At 57.8% G+C, this 25,436-nt stretch overlaps 2 protein-coding genes across 4 annotated transcripts in view; one reads left to right on the top strand and one right to left on the bottom strand.

Annotated features, from left to right (window-relative positions):
- The window catches only part of MED15 (mediator complex subunit 15), a 63,457-nt gene extending 45,672 nt beyond the window's left edge, over positions 1-17,785 (top strand). Inside the window, exons 6-17 of one of the 3 annotated variants that reach the window (XM_045887167.3) lie at positions 1,917-2,158; positions 3,254-3,574; positions 4,639-4,767; positions 12,766-12,902; positions 13,000-13,127; positions 13,342-13,476; positions 13,568-13,631; positions 14,490-14,556; positions 15,091-15,251; positions 15,349-15,515; positions 15,998-16,096; positions 16,772-17,785. In XM_045887167.3, coding sequence (XP_045743123.1) covers positions 1,917-2,158; positions 3,254-3,574; positions 4,639-4,767; positions 12,766-12,902; positions 13,000-13,127; positions 13,342-13,476; positions 13,568-13,631; positions 14,490-14,556; positions 15,091-15,251; positions 15,349-15,515; positions 15,998-16,096; positions 16,772-16,908 — 1,787 coding nt within the window. In that variant the 3' untranslated portion in view covers positions 16,909-17,785. The other 2 variants (XM_064578040.1, XM_064578041.1) reach the window with 2 other exon arrangements.
- A 600-nt stretch (positions 17,786-18,385) lies between these two features.
- LOC123852380 (coiled-coil domain-containing protein 74B-like) lies at positions 18,386-24,153 on the bottom strand. Its single transcript, XM_064578044.1, has 8 exons — positions 23,787-24,153; positions 22,592-22,633; positions 21,499-21,555; positions 20,371-20,551; positions 19,356-19,533; positions 19,186-19,265; positions 19,035-19,106; positions 18,386-18,879 (listed from the first exon to the last, which is right to left on the bottom strand). The coding sequence occupies exons 1-8, from the start codon at positions 24,043-24,045 to the stop codon at positions 18,741-18,743; spliced, it is 1,008 nt and encodes a 335-aa protein (XP_064434114.1). The 5' UTR covers positions 24,046-24,153; the 3' UTR covers positions 18,386-18,740.
- Positions 24,154-25,436: the final 1,283 nt, after the last annotated feature.

Genomic DNA, 25,436 nt, shown 5'->3' on the forward strand with positions numbered 1-25,436 from the left:
GTACAGCTGTATTATCTTTACAAGAAACCCACCTAGAATATAAGATACGGAAAGATTTTAAAATGAAAGCTGTGTCAGGCAGCTCCTCTTCTCAGTTATTGATAGTTACACAGACGACAGGGGATGCATTTAGCGAAGATTGGAACAGCATCATCATCTAGGCATGTGGATGGAACAAATATACTTACAAGAATAAACCATAAAGCAAGCCTCAACACTCTCAGAGTAGTGCTGCCATACACACGGTATCTTCTCTCCGTCAAAGAGAAATCTGTAACAAAAAGATAAATTTAAAAATTCATACACCAGCAGAATGGCTAAAATAACACTCCCAAATGCTGGCAAGGATGAGAAGAAACTGGATCACTCATACAATGCTGGTGGGAATGTAAAATGGTTCAGCTTCTTTAAAAATTAAACATACAACTCTGCAGTTGCACTCTTGGGCATCTGTCCCAGAGACATGAAAACTTACAGTCCCACAAAAACCTGTACACGAATGTTCATGGCAGCATTATGATAGCCCAAATCTGCGATCACTGCCAAATGTCCTTTATGGTATGAATGGTTGAACAGAGATACCTGTACCATGGAATACAACTTGGCAGTGAAAAGGAAAGAGCTACTGATATTCATTACATCCTGGATGGTCTTCAGGGAATCATGCTAAATGAAAAAGCCAGTCATCTTATAGAGCCCCCACTTACATAACATTTTTGAAGTGACAAAATATTAGAAACAGAGGGCACCTTAGTGGTTCCCCGGGGTGCTGAAGGGGGTGACGCCAGGTGGTGCTGGGGGATCCCTGTGGTGTTGGAGCTGTTCAATAACTTGAGTCCAATAGTGGCTGAATCTACCCAGGTGAGGAAATTGTACAGAACTTTATACACACACCCACACATATGAGCGCACATTCTGATTGTGTTATGATGTTATAATTTTACAAAATGATACTGTCGGGGAAACTGGGCGAAGTGTACAAAGGATCTCTCTGGATTATTTCCTTTTTTTAAATAACAAATTTACTGAAATATAATTCACATTCTTGTGGTTCACCCATTTAAAGTGCAACATTCAGTGATTTTTTTTTTTTTAAGATTTTATTTATTTGAGAGCGCGTGCACAAGCCAGGGGAGTGGCAGGCAGAGGGAGAGGGAGAAGCAGGCTCCCTGCTAAACAGGGAGCCCCAGGCGGGGCTCAATCCCAGGACCCCGAGATCATGACCTGAGCCGAAGGGGGACGCTTAACCGACTGAGCCACCCAGGCGCCCCATGTTCAGTGATTTTTAAGCATATTCACAGAGTTGTGCAAGATTTGAACACCACAGTCAATTTTAGAACATTTTCATCACCCCAGAAGAAACTGAACCACAGAAAATCTTGTAAATGTTTGCTCATATCAGCATGATTCATAACCACCAAAAGGTGGAAAACAGTCCAGATGTCCATCACCTGATGGGTGGTTAAACAAAATGTATCCAAATCTTGGAATACCGTTAGGCGATAAAGAGAAATGAAAGGCACGTGCAACAGGGGTGACCCTTGTAGCTATTACTCTAAACAAAAGAAGCCAGTCACAAAGACCACATACTGTGAGATGCCGCTGATAAGTGTCTATTATAGGCAACTGCACAGAGACACAAAGTAGCCCAGTGGTTGCCAGAGGCTGGGCCTCTTGGCCATTGGAAAGACTTAGTGGGCCCTTTTCTCTCCTCTCTGTTGTGAGAGAGAAATTCCGACGAGTACGTTCCGTAATGAACACAGACGCTGCGGCCGGCGCCCCCGTGGGGCTCTCCTGACCGGGGCGCCGGCCCCCGGCGCCTGTGGGCGCTTCGGGCGCGTGCCCTCCGTCCCCGCGCGCCGCCGCGCGCTGCCGCGCGCCGCCGCGCCCCGCCTGACTCGCCGCTCTGCCTGCAGCCCAGCTGCAGCTCCAGCAGGTGGCGCTGCAGCAGCAGCAGCAGCAGTTCCAGCAGCAGCAGGTGGCGCTGCAGCAGCAGCAGCAGCAACAGCAGCAGCAGCAGCAGCAGCAGTTCCAGGCCCAGCAGAATGCCATGCAGCAGCAGTTCCAGGCGGTGGTGCAGCAGCAGCAGCAGCAGCTCCAGCAGCAGCAGCAGCAGCAGCAACACCTGATTAAATTGCATCATCAAAACCAGCAGCAGGTACTAGGTGCCCCGGCTCCCGTGCTCAGCCCCCCCGCCCCCCGCCCGAACCCTGTGGTCCTGGAGCCCTGGACACGCACCAGCCACAGGGCTGGGTCGGAGGCGGCCACAGCGCCTCCTGACGCCCGGTGCCCTGGCTTCCTCCGCTGGGGGCTTCCCGCAGAGCCCAGGATCAGGAGGAGAGAGAGGCCCCAACTTGTCAGGAGGGCACTGGGATGGCACGAGGAGGGCCTCTCTGTCAGGCTTGGCGTCTGGCCGCGGGCCTACTGTGTGCAGGGGGTGGGGGGCCCTGGATCCATGAAGGCTTCTGGGTGCAAGCGATTCGTGTAGGAGTTAACCGAAGCAAGAAGTGAGAAGAGCACGCCAAGGTGCAGGAATGCCTGAGCCGTCCTGTGAGCGTGTTTCTGTTGAGCACTTGCATGCCTCCAGTTTTGTCTCTGAGTGTTTTGGTGTCTGGACACAGCTCTGACCGGACCTCATCTCTCCCGCGGGGGAATGGCAGTGTCACATTAGAAGCTCTGCTTAGAAGAAACTGTTTTCTTCCTCCCGTGGTTGGCAGGCAGCATCTAGACGTATTAAGCATCCGTCGTCAGGTCTGCTCTTGGGTGAGGGAGGGAAGACCTGAGGGGACCTCTCCCACTTGCCCACCCTCCCCAGGCCTTGGCTTGCTGCCTCCATTTCCCAGCGGCCCCCCTCCTGGGTCTTGGAGGCCCCCTCCCCCAGAGCTGACTGTGGGCCTTAGTCCCACTTTTCCTCCTCATCCTGGATAGCAGATGTTGGCTGTCTTCCCAAGGCTCACGCTGCTGCCCACTCTAGTGACCAGACAAGCATCCCTGGGGAAGCCTGAGAGGTCGGCAGCCACCGAGCATTTACCCCCAGCTTCTGTGGGGCTGCACCTCCACATAGCCCTTCCTAAAACCCTCTGGGTCCTTCCCTCGCACCTCCGCTCTCTCAGACTCAGGTGCAGCCAGCGTCCGATGGCCAGGGCACAGGCACACACTCGGCGTGTCCTCGGTGCCCTGTGAGGCAGCCCAGGCAGGCTCCCCGGGCCCAGAGGTGGGCGGGGTGACTGAGTCCGGCTCCTTCTGCCCGTAGATACAGCAACAGCAGCAGCTACAGCGGATGGCACAGCTGCAGCTGCAGCAGCAGCAGCAACAGCAAGCTTTGCAGGCCCAGCCGCCGCTCCAGCAGCCGCCGATGCAGCAGCCGCAGCCTCCCCCCTCGCAGGCCCTGCCCCAGCAGCTGCAGCCCATGCACCACCCGCAGCACCACCAGCCGCCACCGCCACCGCAGCAGCCACCGGTTGCTCAGAACCAGCCATCGCAGCTCCCGCCGCAGTCACAGACCCAGCCTCTGGTGTCCCAGGCTCCGGCCCTCCCTGGACAGATGCTGTATGCCCAGCCACAGCTGAAGCTCGTGAGTACCCGTGGCCGGCAGCTGTTTCCGGGCCTCCGGGGCTAGGGCCAGTGTGTCCTCTTCCAGCACTGGGACGCGGGTGGCTCTTCCCCGTGCCGGCCTCTGCACCCAGCTTGGCAAGGGAGCGTGTGTTCCAAGAGCTGCTGTACCCCGCACGGAGGCGTCCCTGCTGCTGGGCAGCAGTGTTCTTCCGAGCAGCCTGCCTGATTCCGGCAGCGGCCGTGGCGTTATAAGACTTGGTGATCAGGTGGTCAGCAGCACGCGTGTTCCCGCTGTGAGGGAGGGTGTGCGGCCTCCCTGAGAGTCCACAGTGGTTTGCTAACTGCTCAGAGTTACGTCCTGCGCAAAGATCCCTGTCGTTACCATATTTGTGAGGAAGGGTATTAACAGAAAATAGTGTTATTGTCGGTCTTATAAAGCAAATACAGTCAGTGACATTTATACAGAGGACTCAATATTGGCGTCAAGTCAGGGGGAGCTGTGTCAAGGGGCCGTTTTAATAGTTTTTTTCAGCTCATTTCCTTAGTTTTCGTGGACTTTGCTGTTTTTGATTCATTGAGTGGGGTGGGGCTGGGCCATGCTTGGACTGAGTGGCAGGTAAATGGGAGGCCCATGGGGCCAGGCTGGAAGGCTGGGGCGGGTCGTGAGAAGCAAGGTATGGTCACACCTGTCACCTGGGGACCAGCCCTGGTTTCATTTGAGGAGTAGGGGCTTTAAATGGGGCTCTTGAAGACCATCAGTGTGCTTGGCCCAGAAGTCGAGCAGGCTGGGCTTTGCACTTGGCCTTGGGAACCATCGCTTTGTTTGCAGCAGTAGATGGTAGGGGTGGCTGTACGGTGACACCCCAGTGGGAGGGCCATGCTGCTCATCATAGTCAGGGGAGGTGGGGCTCGGCTCAGAGCCAGGCTGGGATGGGACACTTCTAATGAGATATGGGTAAGGTCAGCAAGATGACATCAGAGCTAGTGAAGTCACGACGATCCCGTCCCTTCTCATGAAAATCTTCAAGATTCAGAGCTCCCGCAGAAGTAGTGTCCAGATCGCATTCTCCCGTCCTGTCTCAGGTGCGAACTCCGATGGTGGTGCAGCAGCCGCAGGTGCAGCCCCAGGTGCAGCAGGTGCAGCCCCAGGTGCAGCAGCAGACGGCGGTACCGACGGCACAGGCCTCCCAGATCGTGGGCTCCGGAGTGCAGGTGAGGGCCTTCGCGGCCAAGGGCTTCCATAGTTGCTGGCGGGTGCCTGTCCACCTGTGCGTGGAGCTGGATGTCAGGCACCCTCCGGTGAGGGGCCTGGTTGGATCAGGGGCAGTCTGGGAGCCAGTCCTGGGGGTCCTCGAGCTGGCCAGCTCGCCTTGGTCCTATCGGAGCCCGCCCACCTCTCTTCAGACACCCTCCATCTTCCCCCTTCCCTCCTTCTCTGAGAACACGTGTGGGAGAGGGTAGCGCTGGGGTCTCAGCCTCGCCTCGGCTCAGAGCACAGGGCTGGCGGGCGGTGCACAGTAGCACTCTGGGAACGGAAGAGCACCAGCAGACCGCACAGGCTTGTGCTGCGGCCGCTCGCCGGCTGGCTGCCAGGGCTGGCCCTCTGTGCAGAGACGTGTAGCTGAGGCCCTCGATGCCCACCCTCTGCGTACTGGATGTTGATGGGGCAGAGTAGGCCTTGCCCGGCCTTTCCCAGTAGCGGCCAGATTCTTGTTGGTGTTTGGGGTTAGGGATCGGGCCTCGTGATTTTTCCACAGACCCCCCCCCCCACCTCCTGCTGGTGCCGAGGAGGGGAGACATCTAGTCAGTCAGTGTTACTTTACACTGAGTGCTTATGAATGTATTCTGCTGTCCTTAATCACTGTCTTGTTCTTGGACCCTGAAATGCTTTCCAGTTTTTTGCGGTTACTGATAACGTGTGTCCTGATGCATGGCCAGGTTCTGGTGGTTCTGTGAGAAAAGCGCTGGGGGCAGGGGGCCCGAGCACACAGCCCTCCATGCCTCGTCTCTCAGGTCTGCCCTCCCAGACAGAGCAGAAGAGAGGCGCCCCATCACGCTCACCAGTGCTGTGAGCCTGATGGGTGACTACAGCTCTCAAGCTGGGGTAAAGGTTAGTATTTTGGTGTTCCAGGAAAATCAGTGAGCCCTGAGCCCAGGCTCTGCTTTATCTGACATAACTTGTGTAAATGAAAAGTGATATCATCATCACCCATTGTGGGATTTACTAGAACATGACAAGAGAACTGCACTAAACTTCCTTTTCTCCCCTAAATTTTACCTGTGACTGAAGATAAATCCAGAACAGAATGTGTCTCCATTTCCAAAAATGCCTAGGCTTTTGTCTCTTAACCTTCTATTCTGTTAGTATATGGAAATTTAACTACAGTTCTCAAGTTATAGGGACTTGTCTTCCAAGGCACACTTCCCTGATGTGTGTGCAGGTAACCCGGCTGCTGTACAGTGATCTTGCACTGAGCCTTGTTGCACTACTCGGACCTGGGTCTCCTCTTCCCCAGGCCCTGTTGCCCAGTGACCTGCAGGGGAGCAGGCCTGTAGCCTGCAGGGTGGACTTTGAATCCTTTCTGGGTAGATGGGTGTTGGGAGTAGTGAGCATAGCTGCTCGTGAGAATGAATGCGAGGAGTTGCTGCGGCTCGTGTGATCCAGTAAACACTACTGATGTGTTTTCCGTTAGGATTTGTGATTAAAAGAAAATAAACTTTCCCTCTCAGGAGGTCTCAGTTACAAGAAAAACAGTCAGTAGCAGATTAGATTTAAGCTTTTCATTCCTTATTACTTTTATTTTTTCCTGAAAAAGGTCTCCACCTCTCTCATACCACCTGACTGACTTCTCAAGGCCTTTCTTCCTCTGGAAGGGGTACTTTTGAGTTGCCAGCAGGAGCTCCTCTGAAGGCAGCGCTGGTTGTAAATGGACCACTGTTCACCGTTGCCCCAGCTGACCACAGGCCAGAGAGCCAGTCCCAGGGACACTTGCTTTCGGCCCCACGCTCAGTGCGGGCAGTGGGCCCTCCAAGGGAGATAGGCGTGTTTCCCCGAGTACCCTATGAGTGCTCACACACCCCACCAATGTCCCACTTTGTGTCTGACGGGCTGGTGGGCTCTATGGGACTGTGCCCGAGTTTTGGCTGACACCGGGAGAGTGGCCTCCTGGCCTCCCACCCTGGCAGGTTTTTGTTGTGTGGCTGTAGGAGCATCCCCTCCCCAGCCCAGCAGGTTGGCATCTTCCACTGCTTGTGTCACCCCCCAGTGCCCAGTGCATGTGACCAGTGGGTGTGAGTATGGAACACGCATGTGATGCCAGAGGCTTCTTGGAAGAGCAGGCCCTTGTCCTGCTTCAGAGCCCTGTCCCTGGCATACCTGCCGTAGGGACTGAATGGCCATCCGTGCCGCCCTGGTCTCAGAGACCAGCTCACAAGCCTCCTGTGACAGAGGTTTTCGTTTGGGTTTTTCTCAGGTCTACTTCCTTTCTGATCCTGGCCCTGCTATTTTAGTTGGTTTCATCTTAACACTTGTGAGTGCATGCAGACCCTGCTCTCCAGGGACCAGGTGCAGGCTCCATTCCCCGACTCGGAGCCCAGAGCTAGGGTGCCAAGGCCACGGGAGACCACCGGGTTCCCATCAACACAAGCCAGGCCCAGACTCACAGCTGTGCTCAGCCTGCCTTGCCACCTTTATGCTCCTAGAAGTATATGTGGATGAGGAGAGCAGTTCCAGAGCATGCTGGAGTTCTGGAGTCTGCAGTCATCTTGTATGCTTAGAACAGACCTGACTTGCATCCTTATAGAGGTGTACCTGGGAGGAACAGAGTGCCAGGCTTCCCTTGCCTGCCCCGCCATGATTGTCCTTACAGAAGGAAACCAGTTCCCTGAAAGCCTGAGGAGAGGAGGATGGTTTGAGTTCAGGCCCTCAGAGGCATTTTGATCAGGCACTTTGACTCCTAAGAAGGAAAGATGCTACGAGCCGGCTTATGTGGACTCTTTCTGTTTTAATGATGGTCAGCTTCTCATAGTGACTCTGGTGGAGTGCTCTCTTTCAGAGTCTGTCCCCAGAGCCTAGTCTCCCAGAACCACCCCCATGGCCCATGAGGTCAGGCCCTGAGGGCTCTGTGGGCCCATCAGCAGATCAGAGGTTTGTTGAAGGAGTGCAGCCACCAGGACAGAGAGGGTCTGGAGGCAGCATTCATGGAAGCTCCAGTGGACTCTTGATGCCTACACAGGCCTCAGTGTTGTGGGCTGGGACATTTAGGCCAGGCTGCCCCGAGCCCCAAACACCCCTCACCCATGGGCGCTCCCTGTCTCAGAGGTGGCACACCCCTCTCCACTCGCCCACGCACTGTGTTTCTTTGGTGGGATCACTTTGTTTTCCCTCTGACCTCAAGATGATCACCACAGCCTTGGCCTGAGATGGGGTGCAAGTAGGAGCCCAGTTCCTGCCCACCACCCCCCAGCTGCCGCCCAGTCAAGCTCCACCCCTTTGGGCAGATAGCCCTCAGCACAGGTATTTATGGGGCAGCACCCAAGGGCTCCCGGAAAGCTTGGGGTCCTCTGAAGAGGACCACCTTTGTGAGGCACATTGTAATCACCGGTGACTTCCTTCACTGTATTCTCAGTGTGACGGACCAACCTCACATGAGCCAAACCCAGCTTGTGTTTCTTGAGTGTATATGAATAAATACCTGGGTTTATTTTCATTTCAGTATTTTGGATAGTTCTAGTTATTTTCATTTGCTGGAGAAGATGGGAGCTAACTTTCTTTTGAAAAAGAATGTTTTAGAGGCGCCTGGCTGGCTCCGTTGGTAGAGCATGTGACTCTTGATCTCAGGGTCATGAGTTCAAGCCCTACGTTGGGGGTAGAGTTTACTTTTTAAAAAAATTTTAAAAGTTTAGCGTTCTGAATAGTTATGGTGGTGTCTTTTTTGTGGTAAAATGAAATCGAAGGTAAGCGGAGCTGTGCTGTCGATACTATATAACTATCAGCCATATGTAGGTATTTACATTTAAATTAGTTAAAATTACACAAAACTAAAAATTCCGTTCCTTAAGTTGAAGTTCAGTTACATATCAAGTGCCCAGGGGCGCCATGGGGAAGCCAGTGGCTCCTATACAAGACGGCACAAATTATAGAGCAAGTCAGTCTGTCGTGGTGGAAAGTTCTGTAGCACTGTGCTGTTCTAGGGTTTACTGTGTGGAGTGTAGAAGTTACTACATGCGCTCCTTTCTGGGTGTATAAAGACTTCTGTGTACATCACAGTTTTTCAGAGAGGTGAATTGCTGGCTCTCCATTACTGGATGACATCTGGAATTCTTCCATGGCGTAGTCACTTGTCTAACAAATTGTCCTGTTGTGCATTCCATGGGCCAGGCCCTTTTCTAGGACTCTTGAGAATAAAATGGTAAGAAGGTTCCCTAGTCGAATAGGCTTTCCATTTTAGCGGGTTTGTTGTGAGCACCCCAGATCTGCCAAAACTGTAAAGCGCCGTTTCTCTTGTCAGGCAGCCACATCTGTAACCCTAGCAGACAATCCCGCCCTTCCCCGATGGCCTGTCTGCGGCCACCATTGCCGCCCGGGAGCTGGGCAGTCTGTGCAAGGCGGCCACGGGCTGCCGGCCCCAGGCCCTGCGCCGCGCCACCACACGCCACCGAGACGGTGGCACAGGCCTTCCTGAGGCCGGGGCGTTGCCATTTGGCAGCATGGTTATTGTAACCCTTCCTGCCTCCTGACCCTTAAGAGTTACCCCAGATTGCCAATAGCAGTTTCTCGCTGACTGGAGTGTGAGTTCTTTGGCATTGGCCTCCCTTTTGGTAGTCATGGCATAGTAGGAGGCAGAAGTGGCTGGAATCTGCTGGTAGAAAGGCCTCTGACAGAGCTCGCTAGACGAGCAAGGTTGTGCGGCAGGACAGTGGGTCCGTTAACCGAGGTGGCACTGAGGGCTGGGTGGGCTCTCATCTCAGCCACTTCTCTGCCCCCAGCCCTGCGGCATGTCCCATGGCTGCATCTTCATATTGTGGAGAGCACTTCATGACCCAACACCCATGACAGAGCAGGACTCTATGCTGGACGTAGTGCCCTGCATAGGAGTCCAAGGGTGACATGGGGTCCCTGGCAGTGTAAGCAGGTGGTGCCATGGTGGGGTCCATATTCCTCTTTGCTCTGGAGAGAGACTCCTGGGGACATGTCATGTACAGGAGCCAGGAGGATGGGGCAGTTCTGGGAATGTCTGGTGGGTGTGGTGGTCCCGAGAGGGCTAGAGGGTATGGTGCCACCAGCCTTCTCTGAGGTTTCTGCATAGCACTTAGTTCCCCAGATGAGGCTTGCTGTCCTGCAGCCCAGCAGCCTGGCCCTGCCACCCACCTGTGCTCAGGCTGTGTCCCCTCTGCTTGAACCTTCCTTCCCCCCGTCTTCCCTTCAGGCTGTTGTGCAGGGTCTCTTCCCAGACACTTGTCCTTGCTCCCTAGGAGAGTAGATGGTGCTGAGATGCCTGAGCTCCTCTGCTAGCCGTGTGACCTTGAGCAAGTCACTTCCCTCTTAATTCCCACTTCCCCTGTGTGATAGGCCCGTGACAGCGGGAAGGCCCGGCGTTAGTGTCACGTGGCATGTGCTGGCCACTGTGACAGACATGCCTGTGCCTCTGGCAGAACACGCCCAGGGAGGGAAAATGCAGAGCTGGGGCAGCAGTTCTCCCCTCTGCCCCAGCAGCCAGCTGGACGGGACAGAAACCTGAAGACTGTGGCGGGGGCGGGGGGAGTTCTATCTCATTAGCCGCCTTGGTTGGCCATTTCTTTCTTGACAGAGGCCTTTGGGTTGCAGCTCCTCGTCCTGCGTGTGTCTGTGGCGTCTCAGGATTTGGGAGGCCTGGAAGCCTTGGGCTGACTTGGGAGGGCATCCTGAAGGCCTGAGAAGGGGAATATGTTTGCTGCCAACTGAATCAGGCATTTTTTCCAGAGGACTTGTCAGATGTAAAGAGATCTGGATTGGATGTCGAAGGCCTAGGGGTTTCCTGTGGTGGCCTGGAGAGTGGCCGGGGGAGTCCGTGGCTGGACATAAGAGACAGGCTCACAGGAGGAAGCAGAAGCACTGAGCTTGGGCCCCAGGCCTGGGCAGGCCGCTGTTGCCTGTGTCCAGTGGACTCTAATGCCCAGGGGAGCCATGTGTGTTCAGTGGCTCCATGGAACCCAGAAGCAGAGGGTATGGGGAAAGTGTACCCTGTTCCCCCGTGGTCAGAGTGCTGAGGGTGCCTTTTAAAATACAGCTTCAGGGGCGCCTGGGTGGCTCAGCCGTTAAGCGTCTGCCTTTGGCTCAGGTCATGATCCCAGGGTCCTGGGATCGAGCCCCGCATCGGGCTCCCTGCTCCGCGGGAAGCCTGCTTCTCCCTCTCCCACTCCCCCTGCTTGTGTTCCCTCCCTCGCTGTGTCTCTCTCTGTCAAATAAATAAAATCTTAAAAAAATAAAATAAAATAAAATACAGCTTCAGACATTTAGGTGGGAAGTGAACCGTGCTGTGGCCTTCCCATTGCAGTGGCTTTGTGCTGGCCGTGGTGCCCTCACATGCCTCATTTCCCTTCAGAGGAGCACTAGCTTTAGACCACAGACAAGAGCCAAGCACCTTCTAGAAGGGACACCTGCCCCTAAGGCTGGGCCTCCTCCCTGGGGCAGGTGGGGGCAGGTGAGGGCCGGTGAGGGCCGTGCCATCAGGGAGAGGCCAGGGGAGGAGATTTGAGCTCAGGCAGGAAGAGGGCATGTCAAGAGGCAGCTTCAGGGAGTGGAGGGCAGTGTGTGGCAGCAGGTCGGGGAGATGGCAAAGGGAGGTACAGCAGGGGCTTCGCAGGAAACCACTCCAGGGAGAGTTCCCAGGCCTAGCACGCTGGGCCCAGGGTGTGGAGGCCCAAGGCCTGTAGTTCGCCCTCCTTGGCACTGTCTGCTTCTCGGCATGGGCTCTTCTGAGATGGCCTGTTCACCTTCCTAGTCCTGGGGGTTTGTTGGTACTTGGTGGATTCTAGAGCCTCTTTTCCAGTGCAGGGGGCATGCCACCCACTCTGGGACTCCACATAGCCCAGCACTGTGAAGGCAAGTCCTGCCGAGGAGAAGCCTGCTGTACTCAGTTTGGCTCAGCAAACTAAGCTGCCGCAGGCCCCATTTCTACCCTCGCTGGCATCAGTGTGAATCACCTGGGACCATTTTGCTTCACTTGGTAGAGCAACTGGGCCCAGCAGCTGGAGGCCTGAGCTTGCATGTTCCTGCCCCCCCCCCCCCACCCTGCTGCCGTGGCAGAGGAGTGTGTGGGAGGGAGGCGTGAAGCCATGGCCCCAGATGGCACCAGGGTCTGGAGTGCCCTGGGAGAAGCGCCAGAGTTGGTCTGCAGAACTGCACGGTCCAAGAGTTGGTGGGGGGAGGGGTGTGGGCTAGACTCCAGGAAGCAGGCTTTAAGGGGCACTCAGCATGTAGGAGCTTGACTAGGGTGTGGGAGAAGCCGCCTCCGCTGACCCTCGGAAGCCCTGAAGCTGGCAGGGCTGGTCCTGGCCGGGCCCTTAGGCCACCATTGCCATGTCCTGGGCGAGGCAGCTCTGTGGGGCTCACTCTGCCAGTCGAGGGCAGTCTGCTCAGCCACCAGACTGAGGATCCTCAGGCCCCACGTGCTGGCACGGGCTGACACAGAGGCCACTTTGCTCGCATTAAACATGAGACAGCCCCACCCTGTAGCCTGAGAGCTGAGGGGGCTCATGGAAGCATATGGAAAGATGGTCCCCTCTGTCACAGAGCGGGGTCCTCACTGGCACACAGAGGAGAACGACACAGGCCGGGAAGGCCAGGCGGCACCATCCAAGGCCATAGGCCTTCTCTGGCTCCCCACCTGTCAAACAGAAACATGGGGATGTCCTGTCCAAGCCCAGAAGCCTGTGGACTTCATGGTCTCCCCGCCAAGGAGCAAGAGCTGCCCAGCCTGGCCTTCCTGCCAGCAGCTCAGTCATCGTGGACTTGTTTGTGTGGATCCTCGGGGTGGGGGTCTGTGCCCGTGTTGGTATTCGTGGAGCAGGGTGTTCTGAAAGAAAGGGTGTTCGGGTGAGGCTGAGAGGGTGAGGGCGCGTCTGTGTGCAGATGGGGTCTGTGAGATGAGGGTGGGGCGGGGGGAGCCAAGCCGCCGCAGGAGTGAGAGCGTGTGGCAGGCGAGCAGGCTGAGCCCCCTCCACTTCCAGGTCAGCCAGAACAGCCTCACCATGCTGTCTTCGCCATCGCCGGGCCAGCAGGTGCAGACCCCACAGTCGATGCCCCCTCCCCCCCAGCCGTCCCCGCAGCCTGGCCAGCCCAGCTCGCAGCCCAACTCCAACGTCAGGTAGGCCTGGCCGGGGTGGCCCTCCCCACCTGGCTCCCAGGGCGGGCCCCACCTTGTGCCCCAGCTCACAGGTGCACCTGCTTTTGCTTTGCTGCAGCTCCGGGCCTGCGCCTTCCCCCAGTAGCTTCCTGCCGAGCCCCTCACCACAGCCCTCCCAGAGTCCAGTGACAGCCCGCACCCCGCAGAACTTCAGCGTCCCCTCCCCGGGACCTTTAAACACCCCCGGTAAGTCAGGCTCGGAGTGGGTGTGATCTGAGGACCAGAACCCATCGTGTAAGCCACACAGCCCTGCAGGTCGAGGTGCTGAGGTTCGCCCCTCACCCTCTGGAGGCCTCCGCTTGTAATGGGGTGGGTGAGCTCTAGAAGCCCCCACCTTGAGGATTTGCAGAGAGCCCGGCCTTGTGGGCTGGAGCCGTGCTCACCACGTTGTATCCTGCAGTGAATCCCAGCTCGGTCATGAGCCCAGCTGGCTCTAGCCAGGCCGAGGAGCAGCAGTATCTAGACAAGCTGAAGCAGCTCTCCAAGTACATCGAGCCCCTGCGCCGTATGATCAACAAGATCGATAAGAATGAAGGTGCGGCCGGGGCAGGGGGCACAGCGTGTTTGGGGGTGGGGGGGTAGGGAATACCCCAGGCACGTGTCTTAGTGGCCCCTCTCTGTCCCAGACAGAAAAAAGGACCTGAGTAAGATGAAGAGCCTTCTGGACATCCTGACAGATCCCTCTAAGCGGTGAGCTTTGCCCCCAGGCTCCTGGGGGAAGGATGGTGCTGTGCCCACGTCCGGCTGCTTGGTTAGCCCAGCCTTGGACGGGCATTTGATGGTGATGTGGAGTTTAGAGAAGGGGCCTTAGGGCTCCACTTAGGTGTGTCTGCTGGGGCTCCAAGCCCCTGGTCCCCTACCTTTGCCCCACCCCTGACTTACCAGTGGCCTTGGGCCGGTGACCCCATATCAGTTACCCCGTCTGCAAAAAGGGGCAGCTGTGGCTCAGCTGGGTCATCTAGGAAAATGAAACAAGATGATGCCCTGAAAAGCCCGTGTAAGGCAGTGGCTTCTCAACACAGCGCACACACCCATGCCTGCCAGTCTCAGGGCTGCTGTGAGCGCCAGAGCTTGGTGCGCTACAGAACTGTGCCCATGGACTGGCCTTTGGGCTGTATCCCTCTCCCTGCCTCAGCTTAGGCTATGCTCCCTTGTAGAAGATCTTCTCTGTTCCATTTACTGGGCAGAATGCTGGAAACTGCAGAACTAGGCCTCTTGGATCTGGACCACCCTCCAAGCCCTCTTGGATTGATCCCTCATTGGGATTATAGGGCTGGGGGGCAGGGGCCTGACCTCTGTCCCTCCCCGCTGACCCATCACATTTATGCCCTATTCTGCCGACCGGGACTGGGCCACTCCTGGGGACGGGACGATCTTGCCTTATACTCTGGATCTAGGAACAGCTAGTCACTGGCTGGGGCTCCTGTGGAGGGTTCTGGTGGCCGAGGCTGGCTCCATCCACACCAGGGGAAGCCAGGCGGGCGGTGGTTGGAATCAGCGCCCCATCCTCAAGCACAGAGGGTCAGCCACATCCCCTCTCCCCCACAGGTGCCCCCTGAAAACACTGCAGAAGTGTGAGATTGCCCTGGAGAAGCTCAAGAATGACATGGCAGTGGTGAGTGGGGCACCATGGCCTGGTGGTGTTCAAAGGGCCGCAGGCATCTCTGGGGAGACTGGGACTCACCCCACAGCAACTCACAACCACAAGCTGGGAGAAGCCTTCACAGTCAGGTGTGGGTAGAGGGGGCATGCCGCTCAGCCTGGGGACCTTGCCCTGGAGTCTTCCTTCCGGTCAGGTCGGCTGTGGGGAAGGAGAGCATGTGCGGGAACATGGGAGAAGTCACCCTCCGGCTGTGGTCCTGTGGGTGTTCCCTCCATCCCCCAGGTTCGCGGACTTTGGTGTATGCCCATCTCCACCATTGCACTTCCACCTGCCCACGCCCAGCACAAGGCCAAGCCCTGGGGGGAGGGCTCTCTGGGGAAGGTCAGGGCTGCAGGAGGCCGGAGAATGCATGCAGGATCAGCTGTATTTGTCTCTAGGGGGCAGAGGTGGCGGGGAGGCCATGGAAGTCTGGCTGTGAGGATGAGGACCTTGGGGTCTGGAAAGCCTCCCCAAGAGGGAGCTGCTGACCCCGCTGTCCTGTCCCAGCCCACGCCCCCACCTCCCCCGGTGCCGCCAACCAAACAGCAGTACCTGTGCCAGCCACTCCTTGATGCTGTCCTGGCCAACATCCGCTCACCTGTCTTTAACCATTCCCTGTACCGCACCTTCGTGCCGGCCATGACAGCCATCCACGGCCCACCCATCACGTACGTATAGCCCAGGGCTCAGCCTCGCACTGGTGCTGGGCGGTGGGCCGTGGGCCACAGCCTAGCCCAGTGTGGTGACCACAGCTGCCTCCTCCAGAGCCCCGGTCATGTGCACCCGGAAGCGTAAGTTTGAAGACGATGAGCGGCAGAGCATCCCCAACGTGCTCCAGGGGGAGGTGGCCAGATTAGACCCTAAGTTCTTGGTGAATTTGGATCCTTCTCACTGCAGTAACAACGGCACCGTCCACCTGATATGCAAGTTGGGTGCGTACTGGGGAGGCGGGGCTGGTGCTGTGGGAGAGAGAGTCCTGAACTCCAGCCCCAGGGCTCTGCCGCCAGCCCCGACCCCAGAGCAGGCCCAGCCCAGGCCCGCATGTTCCATCGTGACATGCCCTGGGCCTCCCACAAATAGGCACACTCACACCATACCCCGAAGCCCACCATCCCCACGTCCTTCTGGAACCTCACACATACCTGTCCTAGGATGTGCCTTGAGGGCTGAGCCCTGAGCCCACACACTCTCTCCTCTTACCGCCTGCCAGGGAAGCCCCCTCCCGGCCATCCAGGTATGGAGCCTGAGGCCCGAGGGAGATGTGGAAGCCTGTGAGTCAGAGTGACCTCCAGACTTTGCAGCAAGCCTCACCAGAACCTTTTGGGATATGAAGGGCCCTGTTTGGAGCAGGGCTGTGAGGCAGGGCAGGCTGGGGCCTTGGGCCAGATCACAGGCACAGCCACGTGTGTTACAGATGACAAGGATCTCCCGAGTGTGCCGCCGCTGGAGCTCAGTGTCCCTGCTGACTACCCCGCCCAGAGCCCCCTGTGGATCAACCGGCAGTGGCAGTACGGTGGGTGAGCCGAGAGGATAGCCGTGGCGAGGCCTTATGGCTGCTGTCTAGGGGCCCTGGCAGCAGGGGTCAGCTCTAGGCAACCCGGGTTTCCTTTGTGCTCCCGCAGCGGAGGCCCCTCCTCCCCTTTCTCTGGCTGCCCCTTTGTGGACAGGAGTGGAGTTGCCCAGAAATCACTTGGAGAGAAAGGGGCTCTGTACCTTTGGTGTTCTTCTGTCCATCTTGCATCTGCAGGGCAGCCATGTTTAGTGGGTGAGGAGTGAGCAGGCCCAGCCGCCCCTGGAGGCCTCTGCAAGGCTGGTAGGGGAGCACAGAAGGAGCTAGGGCTCCTGGGGACCCATCTGAGTGACATGGCTTCAAACCAGAGGCCCAGAGAGAGCCCTGTTGATGGGGACCAGTGATCCTGCAGCTCAGAGCTGGTGCATAGGGCTGGGATCCCAAGGCTGTCCCTGAGGGAGAGTCCTGGGCTCCAGACCTGTCCACGTTCTAGTTCTCCACTGACGCGTGGGCCTGGGAGGGGGGCCCGTCGGCCACCCCGCTGTGTGTGGGAGATGGCATCCCTGGTCACACTGGCTGGGTGGAATGCCCTGTGTCTGGGACAGCCCGTTCATAGAGAGTTGCTGTGTGGCCCAGTGGCAGGCCCAGCAGCACTCATGGCCCACTGCTCTGTTGCAGACGCCAACCCCTTCCTGCAGTCGGTGCACCGGTGCATGACCTCGAGGCTGCTGCAGCTCCCCGACAAGCACTCGGTCACAGCCCTGCTCAACACCTGGGCGCAGAGCATCCACCAGGCCTGCCTCTCAGCTGCCTAGCCACCCAGCCACTGGGGACCACGGGGAGAGCCGGCAGCCTTGTCAGGGCCACAGAGGACATGCACCCTCGTGTCGGACATTTCTAGGTGTTGGCTCCCTTAGAGAGCCTGGGCTTAGATTAGCTTTCCTGCTTTTATCTTCTGCCTTGGGGACCTGCCAAACATCCTCCCACACTTGTATATGACTGGGGCAGGTGGCTGTGGAGCTGGCTGCATCAGTGGTGGGGTTGGGACGTTCCCCAGGGAGTTGGACACGCCACCAGCCCTGTGCGCTCCTCCCTGGGCTGCTGTCCCCTCGGCCTCTCCAAGGCCCATGTCCTTCCCTCAGTAGCACGGGGGAGAACTCAGGGTCTTGCTAGAGCCTCTCATGTGTGTGCACCAGAAAATACTTCCTGTTTCTGCAGGGGAACGTGGAAAGCATAGGAAACCCTGAAAACACACACAGAATTCTCTGGTCACGGTTTTGGGTTCAGACCCAGCCACTTTGGCACGTGGGGCAAGCCACAGGAAAGCTCCTGGATCCAAGGGCACTGGCCGCGTCTCAGAGGGAAGGTCGGCCTGCAGGCAGTTGCAAATCCCCTGCCATCGCCTGGGCCTCATACCTCATGGCATTCTCCCTTTAAGCCATGGGGGTCTTCTCAGCACTGTGGGGGTGCCTGGGGAGCAGGGGCACCTGGGTGGACCCTGTCCCAGCACCGTGCCCACTCTTGGGTCAGGGCGGTGTTTTCGGGACGTGGCGTCCTCAGAACCACTCCAGAGAGTGAAGGCTCCCTGACAGGGCATCAGCCCACCGGCCCTCTGGCGATGAGAGGTTTCCCCTTTTCTATGTGCACTACCGTGTCATCTGTGGTTCTTACAATAAATTTATTATTCCTGTGTTTGTCATGAATTTGTCACTGTGTCCCCTCCCCTCTGAAAGTCTGGGGACCACTGTCCACTGAGGAACGCTGTCGGGGCTGAGCCAGGTTCCCCACCTTGGAGATGGCCATGGACACCCAGGCCTTAGTTCACCCTTTTTTGAGTGTTAGTGCCTCGACCTCACCCAGGTTTCTGGCCAAACTCCTGCTGCCCGGAGACAGAAGAGGCAGAGATGAGCACTGAGGAAACGGCCAGTGGGGCCTGGAGCACGGTCCTGCCAGGGGGGGAGGGACGCGACACTGCCCGCACCCATGAGCCTTAGAAAGCTACGGTTGTGAGGCCCTCGTGGGGTGGGAGTGTCACAGGGTGGGGGCCCAGTGCCCTGGAGAGGCCCGCTCTCCCGGGACCGAGGCCCTCCCCGGGGGAAGGCCGGCTCAGCAGGATGGCTCCTCAGCTGTTTGTCCGTGTGGGGGCAGAAGGCGTCTCTCCCTGTGCCCAGGGCCAGGGAGCCCCCTGCACTCTTGAGAAGGGAGAGCATGCCGGGCCCCACACGAGCCGCGAGCCCCCTGGGGGACCGCCCTGGCAGGCCCCTCCCCCTTGCAGGGAGCAGAGCTGGGGACGCAGAGTGGCGCAGTGATGCCGACAGCAGTGAGGGATGAGACGCCCAAGTGGAGAAACGAGCTTTACTTCCAGTCTTCAACAGGGTAGGGTAATGTTTATTTCATAACGTGTTTTCCTGTAAATGCAGAATAGCAAAATACCGAGCAAGAAAATAATTTCCCAGTTCTGAGACCAAGTACTTTATCTACAACGAGTTTTGTTTATCTGGAATTTCGCTTGGCCTAAACGTATTAGAATTCTTTGGAAGTGCTATCTAGAGAGGGGGAGCGTCTCCAGCGGAGGGGTGCGGGGGAGGGGCACGGGCCTGGGCCTGGCCGAGACCTGCCGCGCAGACGCAGACGGGTGCCGCGGGCCTCAGAGCACAGAGCGGTGCAGCCGCCGGCTCTGCACCACCTGCAGCCTTTTCTGCCGCTCGGCGAAGTTACTCTTCAGGGTCTGCTTCAGCGCCGGCAGGATGGAGCGCTCCGCCACGGGCATCGGGCTCAGAATCAGGCTGTTGGGGCAGAGGGACGTCACTGCAGGCGCCATCGGGAGCAGGAGCCAAGACGTGGCTGGCAGTGCGGCCCCAGGCAAAGCACTGAGCTGTCCCGGTCCCTTCCGTCCAGGGCTCAGAGGCCACCCCACCCTCCCCCTGCCGGTGGGACTCACCATTTCTTGGGGACGCCCTTGGTGGGGACCTTGGGGAGCTGCATGGCTCCCGGGTGAAGGGCCTCCTGGTCCCTGGTGAAGGAGTCAGCAGTGAGCCCAAGAGGAGCAGACCTTGCTGTGGTGGGGTGGGGGGCTGCGAGGGGTCACTCACTTGGGAGAGCTGGGCCCAGCCTCCTCGGGGGCAGCCTTGGGCCTCTGATTCCCTTCCAGGAGGGCCTTGAGGTGCTGCAACTGGAAGGCAGGGAGAAGAGGGGCAGTGGGCGGGGCCCGCGGAGGCACTGCCCCCCCCCCCCCCCCCCCCCCCCGCAGCCCGAGCCTCACCTCTTGGGCCTGCAGGAGGTTGGCATTCCACAGCTGGCGGATGACCACCTCACACTGCTGAAGCGTGGTGGGCTTGCGCAGGTACAGGGGCAGGCTCATCCCAGGGGGCTGCTTGCCCTTGTGCTGGCTGCCTGCCGCAGAGGCGGCCACTGCCCTGGAGGTCTCCCCTTCTTCATCTCTGGAACAGTCACTGCAGCAGCCCAGAGCTAGCCTGCCAGGATTTGTTCTAACCACCCGCCACCTCTCTCTCCGGCAGCACCCACACCAGTGTGAGACCAGTGTGGGGATGAGGGGTGTCCACACAGCCTCCTCAGGGCCTGGTTCCCTTCTGCTGACCAGGGTGGTCGCGGCACCAGGTGGGGGGGCCCTCCGGTGCCAGCTGTGACCTGGGCCCACCCCTGCCTCCTCTCTCAAGGTGCACTGAGGGTCAGATGTGGTTCAAGCTGCGTGGCTGCCCTCAGCCCTGACCCCACACTTGTGGGGCTGGTTGAGAGAGAATCTAAGGACTGTGCCGAGAAGCAGGAGCCTGACCTGCTGGTTGCCCTACCCAGGGGACAACGGGGTCTCTGTTTCGGAGGCAAAGTCCAGGTTCCTTGCTGCTTTCCAGGGAAGTCCCAGAAACTCAGGTGTCAGCACCCCGGTCTTACTCTGGCCTGCTGGCTCCATGCCTTGCAGAGGCCAAGCACCCTTCCCAGGGGTGAGCCCAGGAACCCGACTTAACTGTTCTCTTGGTGAACAAGTTAATTTAAAGGCCAAATTACTTTGTTTCATTTCTGTGAGAAAATGTTTTCGGGGCTGCTTGTTGGCACCCTCATATGGGCTCAGGTCAGCACAGGGACCCTGCAGACCCTCAGGAGAAAGGGGCAAGGCAGTGCCCACCAGATGGGCAAGCCTGGAGCGAGTCTGCTTTCACTCAGGAGAGTGGCCCATTTGGAAGGGCAAAGCAGCTGGCTGGTTGTAGAATGTGAACCTACTAAATGGGCGCTGTGCCCACGGGGTCCAGGCGAGTCCTTACTTGGCCGGCCCCTGCGTCCCAGGGGCTTTGTCCAGCTTGCTATTGTGAAACAGGGCAGCAACTGGGCTCTCTTCTTCCAGGTCCATCTTCTGGGGAACGTCAGCTTTCAAGTCTTGCTTCTTGGAGAAGCTAAGCTGGGTCCTGGCCTTGCCTTGAGAGCTGGCTGCAGCCAGGGTAGTCACTGTGGGCATCGAGAACCAGTGCCCAAGTCCACCCAAGGAGTGCCCGCCCTTGCCTCAGTTTCCGCCTCGTAAAGGAGAGCTGGTAGACCCGAACGAGGGTCTGAGGGCCTGTGGGTGGTGCCTGCTGACTGCGGTAGAAGCTGGCTCTGTGAAGCAGGCCCGCCCCACATGTACTCAGAGAAGGCCAGGGCTGGGGGTGGCCCCACAGCTGTTCCCGGACTCTGAAGCAGCACCCCATTTTGGGCAAAATGACACTGAATGAGAGCTCTGAGACCCGGCCTGCACAGGTTTCCTTTCCAAGGACAAGGCCCACTGCCTGCCTGGGCCCTGCGTAGAAAGAGCGAGGGCTGCCCCTGTGAGGATGCCCGGCCTCAGGAAGGCAGAGTGGGAAGAAGAGGCTATCGGCTCCTTCCCTCTGCAAAGGACACCATAAGCCCAGAACTCTAGGTAGGGCCATCCCACCTGCTTCCTGCCTGCGTGGGGGGGGGGGCGGGGGGAGACAAGATGAGCAGGGTTTCTGCCAGGCCACCTGTGTGCCACCTCTCCCTGGAACAGCTTAGGGAGGCTCAGAGGCTCCTCTCTCTGTATGTCGGGGTGCATCTGCCGTAGGGCCTTGTGCCCCACGTTGGCATTCACTCCCTTTGTAGCCAAGCCCACCGGGCTTTTGTAGCCTCCCTCTGGCCAGCCTGCGGTCCTGTCACACCCCGCCTCAGCCCCTTCCTGCTGGTGTCAGCTCACGGCACCTGGGGGTCACCCTCCTTGGCTCCCTTCAGCCACCCACAGAGCCTGGCAAAGGTGCTCCCCTGAGGTGTGTCCAGCAGAAGACCACCAGGGGTTTACAGCAACCTGGCCAGCGCCCCACACTGGCCATTGGGCCCCGGGCCCCAGTGGGGCATGTGCCCCTCCCCTGACGCTGCGTTCACGGAGGGTGCGGGTGTGTGCTCACCTGACGTCGAATTTGAGACGGACTTGATGGACTGAAAGCTGGAATTGGAAATGCTACCTGTGGGAGAATGCACAGGGTCAGTTGGAGAGCCTTCCATCCTAGTGTCCCCAGACATTTCCGCCCCCCCCATGGGTGAGGGGCTGGCCACCTGTGCCCTCCTGCTGGCCCTGCAGGCCTGTGTATTCATGCAGGGCCCTCCTCTACTCTGGTGAGGCAGAGGCAAGGCCAGGGGAAAAGTGATTTCTTGAAGGGCCATCCAGAAAGCAGTGGGCTTGGGCCCAAAGAAGCCCCAAAGGAGGATGACCTCTTCTGATGTCCCACTAGGGACCCCTGGTGCCACAGGACTGGGACCACTAACAGGCCCTGCCACTTACCAAGGACAGCTCTTGCCCCGACGGAGGAGGGCCCACCACCACCCCATTCTCTTTGTCCCCTAGGAAAGGAGCCCTGACACCCCCCAAGACTGGGGTATTCCAGGCTAGCACCACTCAGACTTGGCCCCAAAGGTAAGTGGGAGAGAAGGCCCAAGACAGCCTGAGTCTCCCTGGGCTGGACTGCAGGACATGCAAAGTGGACGGGCTACTATCAGGATGAGGTAGGGCCATGGGTAAGTGGCTGTAGGTCTCTGCGTCTCTACTTCCTTCCCCCAGCCCTCTTGGTCATTGTGGAGTGGCAGAGAGGCTCCCTGGAAGGACTGTGCCCAGAGCCTTCTGTGCCAGGAAGTGATGGACCAGAGGCACAGGGCTGGGGCTGCCCAGGGCTCGCCAGCATTTTAGAGGGAGCCTGGGGCCTGCCATAGCAGCAATCCAAGGAAAAGAATCCCTCAGAGCAGCTGCCCAAGGGAGGGCAGCTGCTCTGCCGGCTTCCCAACTGCACATACCTCAGGCCTTGGGATCCCTGAGAGCCCCACCTGCTGTGCTTGGGTACACAGCCACCCAAACCGTGGCTGGGGGCAGTGGCGTCTGTCCAGGTCCCCCAGGACCCCTCCCCACTGGGATAGGACAGTGCAGCTAGCTGGGTGGACACAAGCCACCCAGGGGCTGCTCCAGACATCAGCACCTTCCCATCAGGCACCCGAGGGCCTCATTCCTACCTTTCTTTGGCTTCTGATTCATTATTAGCTTGTAATGGAGATCTGAAAGCAAACACATGCTCTGGTCATTTTTGAAGGTGCTGCCACTTTGAGAGAAGAGGTTTGCTTTGCCCTGGGCACTCCCTTCCTGCTGAACCCCTGAGAGACTTCACACATGACCTTGGCAGCCAGGACCCTGCCCATGGGCCAAGTCTTTGCCCTGGGTGCCCTAGGACCAGGAATCCCTCTGGCTGTTCCTGAGCCAGAGCCTTTGGGTGAGAGCCTCGCCAGAAGTCCACCCATCTGCCCATGACATCTGTAAGGCACCCTCTGCTAGGTGGGGCCCCCGCTCCAGGAGGACAGAGTGAGTCAGGCTGAGCGAGCCCTCCAGGAGCCCCTAGCCATGGATGGGCAAACGTGGTCAGAGCAATGATCGAGTGGCCCCCAGGACGTGGGCAGGCCACATCCAGGCTGGGCATCAGGGAGGGACAGGGGTGAGACTCAAAACTCCTTATGTCAAAAGGGGGGATTCCTGACATAATGGATATCCCTTGATCTCACACTTAGCACTTCAAGTAAAGACAGCAGGAGAAAGGTGGGGAGAAACTGAGGAGGACTCCGTGGGGGGGGGGGGGGGGGGAGGAGCTCCAGCTAAAACATAAGGGAGAAGAGAGAGGGAAGCAGAGTAAAAGGCCTCAGGTTCTGCTTCAGGCCTGGCCCATGGTGGTGAGGAGCCACCAGCGGGGCCAAGTTAGGAAGCCCCTGCCCTGAGGAGACACGTCTGCACGGGAGATCTGGATAGTGCGGGGCATTGTAGGCCCTTGATTTGGGTGCGTTTAGCTTGTGAAAATCGCTGAGCTGTATGCTGGCACTTTTTACTTCCACAAAGTTTTTTAAAACAGGCGGGCCTGACTTGCCTAGAGACGAGACTGCGGCCGGGCTCACTGCGGGAAATGCCACAGACGGGATGGCCCTGACGCACCCCGACCCCCAAGACGACCCTGGTTTGGGGCCGGTGGCGGGGGAAGAGAGTCCGAGCCCCGCGTGGCAGGACCCGGGGTGGGGCTTGCTGCCCTGTGTCCTCCTTAAAACCTTGCGTGCTCTAGAGTCCGCGCGTGTTTCTGTGCTGGAGGCGCCCGGGGGCGGCAGGTCGGCGTCTCCCTTGGGCCCCAGCCGCGCTGGACGCCGCACCCGCGGCCCCGCCGCCCGGACTCACCCTTGTTCTCCCGCTTGAGGTACTCGATCTCCTCGTGCAGCTTGACCAGCGTCTCGGAGTGCTGCTGCTGCAGGAACAGCAGGCTCTTCTCCAGGTCCAGGACCCGCTTCTGCGCGTCGCTGTGCCCAGCCTGCGCGCCGTGCTGTCCCGGGTGCTGGAGGACCGCGGGCGGGCGGGGGCGCGGGCGCGACGCGCCCCGAGAGCCCGGGATCCCCGAGCTGGGGGGCCGCTGCCCGGCCGCCACCACCCCAGCGCTCATGTAGCCGCTGCCGCCACCGCCGCTGCACGCCCACTCGGTGGCTGGGCTGCCCCGGCCTGGCGCCGCGTCGCCATGGAAACGGGCGCGAGCGAGGGGGCGGGGCGTGTGCCGACGGGGGCGGGGCTTGTTTGGGGGCGGGGCCTGCGTCAAGTTCTACCCTGACTTAAAAGGCATCCTCTGAACTGAGATCATCGTCTGCCTTTACAGTAGGTCTTAATATCTAATTTTGTATGCTTGTTTTAATAGTTCACTTTTTGAATAGATGATACGGATTACAGATTCGAAAATCAAAAAGGTTGAGTTTCCACTTCCACTAATTACAAAACCCTCTGCTTTATGAAATGTAGAGAAAAGACATGAAACAACTGCCTAAAAGCAGTGGAGAAGAACAACAAGCACACAGAAAGTGGACGAAGGCAGCTCTTGAAAGAAGAGCTGCTTTTCCCCGAGGGCTCTCTCCAGTCAGCCCGACCTCAAACAGGAAGCCACAGGCCCACTGGCTGAAGAGGCAGAGGATGGGAAGGCCACTGCAGCTGGAAACTGAGGGGGCAACACTGGGAAGTTTGGAGCCTCTGCGGGTGAGGAGCCGAAAGCTATAAACTTCAAATATGTGGCTGGCCTGAACTGCCCACGTGTGGGCACAATTCCAGGGCCTCGAGGGAAGGACAAAGAGCTGGAAGGCCAAAAGCTGAGAAGAGATTCATTTGCAACCAGTTCCAGGGGAGACCAAGTTTGGAGTCTGACAGAGGGGCCTGGTAAATGCTTCAGTTTTCCTTCTAAACCCCAAAAGGGCCACACCTTGGGAATGAAGACTATGTTCTAGAAATGAGATTTGCCCTAGAACTAAGGGCAAAATCAAAATATATCCGCCCTCATAAAACTTAAAGCCCAGCCTTCACAAGTTTGCGGTGATGTTCCACATTTCAACCATCTGAAGAACAAAACTCAACATTCTTCAGAGAATTATAATAGAACCCAGAGTCTCTGTGTCACATCATCCATGATGCCTGATATAAATAATAAATACTGGACATGCAAAGAAACAGACAAATGTGACTGAGTCAAGAGAAAAAATCAAAAAAATATTCAGACTCAGTCAACAGAAATAGATCTGCAAATAATTCTAGATAATAAATTTATAGGAAAGTACTTTATAATAAATATGATTAAAATCTACAGAAAAAAGGTGGCTGTAGTGATTGATCATGGAGAGGTTTTGTTTTGTTTTGTTTAAGATTTTATTTATTTATTTGACAGAGAGAGAGAGGGAGAGTACAAGCAGGGGGAGTAGGAGAGGGAGAAGCAGGCTTCCCACTGAGCAGAGAGCCCAACGTGGGGCTTGATCACAGGACTCTGGGATCATGACCTGAGCCGAAGGCAGACGCTTAACC

This window comes from Mirounga angustirostris, unplaced genomic scaffold (assembly GCF_029215605.1).
Source record: "Mirounga angustirostris isolate CCGP_5_RB_7025 unplaced genomic scaffold, mMirAng1.0.hap1 SCAF_14, whole genome shotgun sequence".
In the NCBI taxonomy this organism is placed as follows: Eukaryota; Metazoa; Chordata; class Mammalia; order Carnivora; family Phocidae; genus Mirounga; species Mirounga angustirostris.